This window comes from Cyanistes caeruleus, chromosome 3 (assembly GCF_971803275.1).
Source record: "Cyanistes caeruleus chromosome 3, bCyaCae1.hap1.1, whole genome shotgun sequence".
NCBI classification, from domain to species: domain Eukaryota; kingdom Metazoa; phylum Chordata; class Aves; order Passeriformes; family Paridae; genus Cyanistes; species Cyanistes caeruleus.
The window spans coordinates 113,657,915-113,666,870 of NC_141703.1; the positions used below are offsets into that span (position 1 = coordinate 113,657,915).

At 51.4% G+C, this 8,956-nt stretch overlaps 2 protein-coding genes across 3 annotated transcripts in view; one reads left to right on the forward strand and one right to left on the reverse strand.

Moving 5' to 3' along the window:
- Positions 1 to 784, reverse strand: part of RAB6A (RAB6A, member RAS oncogene family) — a 42,429-nt gene extending 41,645 nt beyond the window's left edge. For both annotated transcript variants that reach the window (XM_023945474.2, XM_023945478.2), the window contains exon 1: positions 428 to 784. In XM_023945474.2, the coding sequence (XP_023801242.1) occupies positions 428 to 497 (70 nt within the window). In that variant the 5' untranslated portion in view covers positions 498 to 784. The remainder of the gene's footprint in view (positions 1 to 427) is intronic.
- Positions 773 to 8,275, forward strand: MRPL48 (mitochondrial ribosomal protein L48). The gene is made up of 8 exons (XM_023945487.2): positions 773 to 4,121; positions 4,817 to 4,869; positions 5,092 to 5,129; positions 5,430 to 5,515; positions 6,136 to 6,308; positions 7,210 to 7,312; positions 7,844 to 7,933; positions 8,025 to 8,275. Exons 1-8 carry the CDS (start codon positions 4,101 to 4,103, stop codon positions 8,097 to 8,099), a joined length of 639 nt encoding a protein of 212 aa, XP_023801255.1. The 5' UTR covers positions 773 to 4,100; the 3' UTR covers positions 8,100 to 8,275.
- Positions 8,276 to 8,956: the final 681 nt, after the last annotated feature.

Here is an 8,956-nt window from a genome sequence, read left to right on the forward strand (position 1 = left end):
TGAATCAGCAACTGTTTCTGGAGATGGGCTTTGGTGGTTTTTGGGGGGTTAAACCAGAGCTGAAGCCCGCAGACCCCCACCAGGGTGGGTGGGTGTCAGGGACTCTCATGAGGGAGGCTGTGTGTCAAGAAGGGTGAAGAGGGGGATCCCGTCTGACCCCATGAGGGTGTGTGGATATCGGGGAGAACGAGGAGGGGATCCCATCAGACCCCATGAGGGTGTGTGGGTATCGGGGAGAACGAGGAGGGGGATCCCATCAGACCCCATGAGGGTGTGTGGGTATCGGGGAGAACGAGGAGGGGGATCCCGCCAGAGCCCATGAGGGCGGGTGGGTGTCAGAGACACTCATGAGGATGTCGGGGAGGATGAGGAGGGGGTCCCTTCGTGCCCCGACGAGGGCGGGCGAGTGTCGGGGTGGGTGACTCACCGCTCTGCTCGCCCAGGAACACCAGCTTGAATTTCCGCAGCGGGTTCCCGAAGTCCCCGCCCGACGACATGATGGAGGAGCCGCCGCCGCCGCCGCCGCCCCGCGCTCGCTCCGCTCCCCGCGGCGGCACCCGCGACCGCGACCGCTTCTCTCCGCCTCCTCCTGCTTCTCCTCGTCCTCCTCCTCCCCGGCGAAGGCTGCGAGCCCCGGTGAGGTGCCAATGCCGGTGCCGCTGTCGGTGTCGGTGCCGCCGCTTCGCCCCCCCCGCGCTCCCGGAGCCGGCGCTCCGCCCGCCCCGCGCACGCGCTGTGGGCGCTTCCCTCTCCTACGGGCCGGGAATGGTTTGGGTTGGGAGGGACGAGGAGAATCATCCAGTTCCACCCCCTGCCATGGGTAGGGGCGCCTTCCACTGTCCTAGCTTGCTCCGAGCCCCAGTGTCCAGCCTGTCTTTGGACACTGCCAGGGATCCATGCTCTGGGCAGGCTGTGCCAGGGCCTCGGCACCCTCACAGCCTCAGCACCAGGGGGTAAGGGCTGCAAGGTGTACCCAGCCCGCACGGGCGTGAGGGAGGAACCAGCAAAGTCCTTAAAACCAAAGGACTTTAATCTTACCTGATACAGATACTCTTTTCAGAGGAGCATCTCTGAGGAGCAGCTCTCTCCCAGCGGAGTGATGTTTACCAGGAAGGTCAGTGATTCCCACTGTCATCCTTTGACAGTGGGTGAGGGCCCTCCATCTTTGGCCAGCTTTCCCTTTCACTACTTTTTTGCCCATTTTTCCACACTCTGCCCTCAAAGTTCAGTGGTTTAGGAGGTTCCCAGGTGCATCCTGGCCCTTCCCGTTTAAGCCTTGGCTGGGAGATTGTTCCAGAGCATCTCTGCTCTGATAGTCAGGGAAATGGCATCTGCTACATGTTTAGTTTTGAAAGCCTTTCTGTTTTTTATCATTTCATTTATACTCCCTCAAGGTGATTAACAGCCTCACTAAGTGCTGGTTTTTTTCACCCAGGCTTTGAAGTACCAGAGAACTAAAAAATGAAAATGTGTCTTTAATCAGGTGATTAAACAAGTTTTAATAGATATTAGCAGAATCTCCCATCCAGCTCTGTGCCTGGCATCTGGGAATGTTTCCACACTGGTTGTGTGGCTGCTCTCCTGCACCATACAGAAAGGGAATCCAGACTGGCAGAGACTGGCCTGATGTGATTTCAAATACTAAATACAGATATTGTCCTTGTTTTTGTGTCAGGGTGTATTCCAGGATCTTTCCCATGGGTCCCAGGGAAAACAACAGCTGAATGCAGAGAAGGAGACATGCAAAACAGAGGTTTTCTTCTAAAATCTATTTGAACACTTCTTGATTGTATTCATCATTAGATGAGTCTGAAAAGAAGTGGAGGCAAGGCATGGGAAGCTTTAAAAATGAGGAAAAGCTTCCTGGAGTCTTTTTATTATGGTCCAGAAAAAGCAAGTCATTGAGTCACCTCAGCTTCTCTGTGTAAATGTCACAAAAAGGTTTGGAAGTTGTGCTTCTGCAACAGGGATTCGGCTCCCTGGCTATGAAATGATGCAAAAGACAAAGAAAGGCACAATGCAGTTGGAAATGAGGACCGTGTCCTAACAGAGAAGGTGCTCAGCCACTAGAACAAGCTGCCAAGAGCAGCATTATCTTTGTATCCAGGGAAAATCAAGATGAGCCTTTGTGAGAAAGATGCTTTCACAGAGAGAGGAGTGATCTGCTGCCATAAAGCCATAAGTCACTGGAAACCTATCGACTGCGACATGCAGGAGAGTGAATTCCGTGATTTAACAGTCCCTTTTGGCCTTAAAATGTATCCATCCATGATAGATGTTAGAGACATTCCTCAGTGGAGAGGTGGACTCGTTTCTCATGGAGACACCAGGGACAACTCATTGGGAGGAGGGATTCCTGCAATCTGTTACTGCCGAGCCCCAGACTCAGCTGGGGCAACGCTCCCTCCTCAGCCACGTTTTGTGGGTGGAAGAAAGGTGAGTCCCCAGGAGGGGCAGAGGGAATTGAGGGGTGCAGTCCCACTCTGTGGGCACATAGCATTGGAGGGCAGGGAATTAGGAGTCATCCTCAACCTGCTCTTAACCGTGGTGCTCATCACAGCTTCCCCTACAAACGCAGGACCAGCCAGTCCCCTCCAGTCACAGCAGCCCCTCCCCAACTTCCTCTGGGGCTTCAAAGATCACAGCAGGAGAAGCCTGGATTCCTGGAGTGGGAGTGCCAGGCTTAACCCAGCTCAGAGTCCCACAGTGATCCTTAGTCAAGTGTCATTCCCTGACTGGCCCTGCCTGGGGCTCACCAAGTGGGATCAAAGGGCAGGATAACATCCACGTGGGCAGTTCTGTCATCTGGGGAGCATGAGGAAAACACAGCTTGGAGCTGGGAACACGTGTCCTTGCACTGTGGGGCAGAGAGCAAAGGAGCCATGGATTCCCTCTGCTCTCTCCCTGTGCTGGGTAGGTGGAGACACAAACCTTGTCCTTTCACATTCCTTGTGTCCCGTCCATGCACCAGCGCAGTGTGGATGGACATCAAGGGTGTCCAGTGTGTGTCCGGAGCGCCAGGCACTCAGAAATGCAGGACAAGGCTGGATCACAGAGCAGGAAATGAACCTGCCATGTGGATGAACCAGAGGGAGAAAGTCCATCAGGAGCTCTGACAGCTCTAGGAGGAGAAATTGGAGCAGGCATCAGTCAGCAGAGCGGGAAATCCTGACTCAAAATCCAGCTCCCAGGCAGGGAACAGCTCCAATAAGGGCGCTCAGGGATGTGGGCTCCAGGGTGAGCATCTGCTATGGAAGAAGGAGCAAACAAGCCAGACTGGAGAGAAAGGAGACAGGAGGAGGGAAAAGAGCCTGTGAAAAATTAAGGTTTGTATGGAAGAGGCAGTTGGACATTGGATGGGTTTTCCTGAGTCAACTCCAGACTGTCAGGCCTGGTGGGCAGAGGACCGCAGGCCCATCTCTTCCCAGGCAGAACCCCTGCCCACCTGCTCTCCCACTGGGAGATCAGGGAGGAGGTCCCCGCCAGCCCAGCCTTCCCACACTTAGGATTTCGTGCTTGCAAATATATATATATTTTTTTAAATGATACTAAAGGCCTAAGTAAATGGCCGCCGCTACGCCACACTCAAGGTGGCCGCTGCACCACTCTGGGGCGGGGCCGGGCGCGGCCCGCAGCACCGCCACGTGGCCATGCCACACTCAACATGGCCGCCGTACCTTGATTGACGTGTCAGGAAACCAATCAGTGTGCGAGATTAGGTGGTAGGTGGGCCGTGACGGGTGGGACGCGCGGTGATAGGCGCAGGGCCGGGTGCGCTGTGTAGCCGCTGCCGCATGGCGGCGCTGCCCGCTGTGTGTGGGCAGCCAGGAACCAGGTGTCCGCCATTACCGCCCGCACCCCCGCGCCCTCCCCGCTGCCTCCTTCAGGACACCAGGGCCCCGCCAGTACCGCCGGGTGTCCAAAAGTTGATGCGTACGGGAGTTCTCTGTGGACCGAGCGGGGAGATGCCCGAAAATTAGAATTCCCGGGAGCCATCGGTGGGCGGAACGCGGGGAGGGAGCCGCGGGACGGGGGGAGCCGAGTGAGGGCGTACCCAGGCACGGAGGGGGAACGCTTTGAGCTACGGACCGCGGCGCCGGATGATGGCGGCGGTGCCGAAGGTACCGGGGATGGCCACAGGGAAGGGGAGTGGGGACGGGGAAGGACGAGGGGACAGAGGGAAGGGGAGGAACAGGAACGGAGGAGTAGCCTTGGTCCTTGGGACGGCTGAGGCAGTCCCAGCCCTGCTGCTGGAGGCCCTGACCCGACCCTGGTTTGGTTTCGGAAGGAAGTGTAGGGGTGATCCTGAGAGGGTCCAGATCTTGAGATCGTGCCCTGGACCTGTCTTGATGATCCTGGACCAGGGGCTGAGACACCCACACACCCCTGCTCCCCATCCTCACACACCTAGGGGGTCACCCCAACTCTATTAGACCCCTCGTCTCCGTGGTCCCTGTCAGATCCCTGTTCCTCTACACTGGGATATTTGGGACATCGGTATTTATCCCCCACCCTGGTTTGGCGACAGCAAAGTTGTTTGCCGGACCGATGAGCTATTTCCCTCCATCCTCGTGGAGGTGGGACAAGCACGAGGGTTGTTCACGGACTGTCCAACCCTGTCTCTGGGAGCGGTGTCCAAACGCTCCTGGAGCTCTGGCAGCCTCGGGGGAAGAACCTTGTCCTAAATCCAACCTAGAGTTCCCCTGTCACAGCTCCAGCCATTCCCTCGGGTCCTGTCCTAGAGGTGTAGTAACCTAGAGCTGTTGATGAAGATTCCCAGAGGATCTGCCACCCTGTTGTGTTTTAACAATTGCAGGTGCTGTGCTCGGAAAAGGGAGCCTTGCTCCGGCAGGTGGTTGCCCTCAGCAGGTGAGAAAACATACATGACCAAAAAAATTAGGTTTCTTTTTGCCAGATCTTCTTACAGTGGAGGTAAGACTTTGAGCTTGGAGCTGAAAGGGCTGTGGGATGGGAAAAAGGGGGAGTCTTTGTGCTGATGGGATCAGGCCTTTGCAAAAGGATATTGGCCACATATTTTTTCCCGTAAGTGAGGGAAACCAGAGTTGCTAATTATTATCTTTTTTCTTACAGAGCAGCAACAGCCAGAGAAAACCGTCTGTGTGTTGCAGGTAAGGTCTGTTGTCAAACTAATTTTGAGGCAAAAATTCACTTCCCTTAAATAAATATTAAACATTGGAGCATTTCTGCTTCATTTTGGGTTTTTTTTTTAGCCAATACTGGACTGGTTAAATAAACAGAGCAGGAGCTCTGCCACTTCCATATGGTTTTTTTCTAACATTTTCTTCTTTTTTGCCCTGTTCTTGGTTAAGCAAGTGTCACCAGCTGTGGTGTTATGTGATCATAATTTGGGGCTCTCAAAGCACCTGCAGATGTTTGCTTGCAGCTGGAAACACTGCTTTCATTTTCAGGTGATGCACTCCTGGCTTGCCACAGATCCTACAGGTCCCGACCTACACATGGAATTGGGAAGTTTAAATACCTGCTCCCAAAGGAGGTAAGCAGAAGGATTTCCCCCTGTGCCTGCTTTCCCAAGGAAATCCTGGAGTATTCGCATGCCCCATCTCAGAAGGCCAGGTTGGATGGGGTTTGGAGAAACCTGGAATTGTGGAAGGTGTGTTTCCCTGTGGCAGGGGGTTGGAATGGGATGAGATTTTGGTTCCTTCCAATCCAGACTATTCCATGATTCCATGAAGTACCCACACACCACACTGCAGAAATGCTTCCTTTTGTCCAGTACATTCCTGTGGAAGTTAATGAGTAGCTTTGGAAGGGAGGAACCTCTTCCTGACACTGAATTTAACACCTGAACTATTCCAGAATATTGTGAGCACGCCTTACTTGCATGTAACCTTTACACAACTCCCTGAGGTCCATTTGTGTGGAAGGAGGAAACAACAAGAAGTCAGCTGCCTTTTAGGCAGGAACTGAAATAAACAGCAGGTTTATTTCTACTGGTTTTATTCCTTTCTTTCTTCCTCTGGAAGAAATTAATCACAGCCTGAGTGTGTTTTCTTGTGTGATGCCACCTAAGAGCTGAACCTTTATTCCCAGCATTGTTCAAACCAGATACTTTCTATTTTATTGTATTGTATTGTCTTTTCTTTTGGAAAACAGGTTCCAAAGAAGAAAAAGGAAAAAGTGCAGATGAAAGAGATCGATGCTGGCACTGAGTACCAGTATGGAGATGTCAATATCCAGATGACTTCCTATGATCTGTGCCTGGTGGAGCATTTTGCTCAGTATGTCCACAGACTCTGCAACCGCCTCTCGATCCGAGTCAATGAGAGGTATGAGGAAATCTGTCCCTCTGGATTATGACCCCCTGCACATTGGGGCACACTCCAGTCTCCTTGAGAGATTCCCATTTGGATGTAAATCCAAACATCTCACCTTCCCTGTGTTCTCCTTTCGTCTATCTGTACAATTTTGGATGCTTTATTTCCATCAGGAAGACTGAAATTGAGTTTTTAAGGCACCGACTTGACCAGATTCCAAGGAAAAAATAGCTGTTCTATCTCTTTCCTCTGAGGAAAAGGCTTTAAGCCTGTGGAATTGCGCTGTGAAAAAGCACTGAGCTGCCACCAGGGAATAAAACCAGTGGTGACTGTCTAAAATGTGGAGTTTACATTTGTACCCTCTGAGGCTGGACGTGGTTCAGGGTGTAGAGAAAGAAAGGATTTACCCTTCAGACTGGAAATTGAGGGGAAAAGGTGAGCAGTAGGATGGAACTTGGAAGGAGCTGTGGGAATGGGGATGAGGAGGCTGAGGTCTCTGAGTACTGAGCAGAGTCTGATCCACTCCCAGTCACATTCCCATTAAATCTGAGGTGTAAACAATGTATTTCTACTGGTGCATTCCACCAGTAGATTTTAGCTCTGTCCCAAAAGACAAAGCAAGTCAGAACTGCTGCTTGTCTTGAACTATGAAGAAGTTAAAAGTTCTCAGGCTGGTGTTTGGAGCTAATCCAGGTTTTTGCTGGTAGCAGTGCTGCAGAGCTTCCTCCTTATCTCCTTCCAGCAAAACACCCGCCTCTGCCAGAGCCTGATTTGCAGGATACATCCTTTGCATAATTAATGTCCCATGAAAAGTTAATCTTCTTCCCCATTCTCTGCTGTGGAGGTTGATTCATCCCCGTAAAGTACTGCAAATATCCTGCCTGTCCTAAGCACTGCCCTCTGACTCCTGCAGCTACGCCATGCCCACCAAAACCAACGAGGTGCTGTTCATGGAAGAGAGGGGATCCAAAATGCAGCTGGATGCCGTCCTTACCACCCACCAGAGGGTTGTTCAGGTAGGAGCTGGGATTTGCTGGCAGTGCTGCAGCACTTGCCATCACAGGCTCCCCAAACCCCTCAAATATTTAAGAGATGAAAGGCATCACTTGGGCATAAATGGAAGCAAAAAGTCTAACTACATTTTCTGCTGAGTGTTGCTCTTTACTAGGAGTCCAGGAGGGTTTCCTGTCTCTGTGTTTCAGGCAGAAGATTTATTATCTATTTTCTGCTGAATAATTGATACGAGGGGTAGAAAAGTCATGTTTGGGGATGGGTGATTGGAGAAACTCACAGGCATAGATGGGATTTTGGGAAGGAATTCTTCCCTGTGAAGGTGGGGAGGCCCTGGCACAGGATGCCCAGCGAAGCTGTGACTGCCCCATCCCTGGGGGTGTTCAAGGCCAGGCTGGACAGGATTTGGAGCACCCTGGGATAATGGAAGGGGTCCCTGCCCATGGCAGGGGTGGGACAGGATAATGTTTAAGGTGCCTTCCCACCCAGAGTATCCTGGGATCGTTCCCCTGCAGCTCTGTCATTTCTGCTTTCAGATCCGCGGTTTGAGTTCCACGTTCGCTCCCATACTGCTGGAAATCATTCAGAGTAACCAGCCTGAGGGGGTCCATCTGTTGATGAAACAGGTATGGTTACATTTCCCAGTGCTTTCCCTTTAGGAAGCAGGGAAAGGGTTTGTGTCATCCTGATTTGTGGTGGTTTTCCCTCCCTCCACAGCACACAGAAGCTGATTTCAAGAGCAGACTGAAGTCTCGACCGGAGCTGGAAGAGCTGCTGGCAGAGATGTCCTGAGGTGAGGAACAATGTGCCATCCATGGGCTGTTCCATGACCTCTGCACTGATAACTTAGTGAATTGGAAGGAATTCCCACTGTTTGGAACCAGCTTATCTCAGTAAAAATAACGTTTATATCTGACTGGTTTGTACTGGGAGCAAAGATGTCACAATGAAATTTGGGTTTGCTTCAATTCTCTTTTTTTTGTTTTTTTTTTTTAATTCCCGATTATTTTGCTTTTGTTATGTGGGGATTCCTGCAGAAATCTGTGTGTGAATAATGCTGTGCTGCAACAATCCCAAAACTTTTATAACCAAATTTGATGGATGCCAAGAGAAACTGTTCCAGAAACTGGTTTGTTTGGAGGCTTTTTCTCCCCCTTTCTAAGGACCAGCTCATGAATAAGATGGAAAATAACTTATTAATTTATACTCTACCCCAAACTGGGGCTGTCCAGGTGTTTGTGCTTCCATGCCCAGCCCCTCAGCATTCCCAGCCCAAACATCCCTGGGAAATCACCTGAACCTTCCTTCTGGCAAAAGCCATACGAAAAAGCAATTTTATTTTTTTTTTTCATGGCTTATTTTCCAGGAAGTTGTGGTCAGATGAGAATCCCTTTTTCTCCCATTCCTAATTATTCTGTGGCTTCCCAGGAGATAAATCCTCTCACCAGAAATGCCATCCTGTGGGACATGAGGTTATCACTGCTGGGAAAAGCCTTAGGATGGCACAGAGGACATGAAGTAAAAATCCATAGCAGGGCTGTTCTGGAGCCAAGAGCCAGCCTGAGTGTGCTGTGAATGCTCCTGGATTTGGGACATTTAGGGCTGCAAATTCACAACCACAGAATCATTTTGGTTGGAAAACACCTCTG

Bases quoted from the DNA above. Each gene is read 5' to 3' on its own strand.
- MRPL48 (XM_023945487.2), top strand. From the start codon at position 4,101: ATGATGGCGGCGGTGCCGAAG. The intron at 4,122-4,816 runs GTACCGGGGATG...TAACAATTGCAG, and splicing joins TGATGGCGGCGGTGCCGAAG to GTGCTGTGCTCGGAAAAGGG. The intron at 6,309-7,209 runs GTATGAGGAAAT...TGACTCCTGCAG, and splicing joins TCGATCCGAGTCAATGAGAG to CTACGCCATGCCCACCAAAA.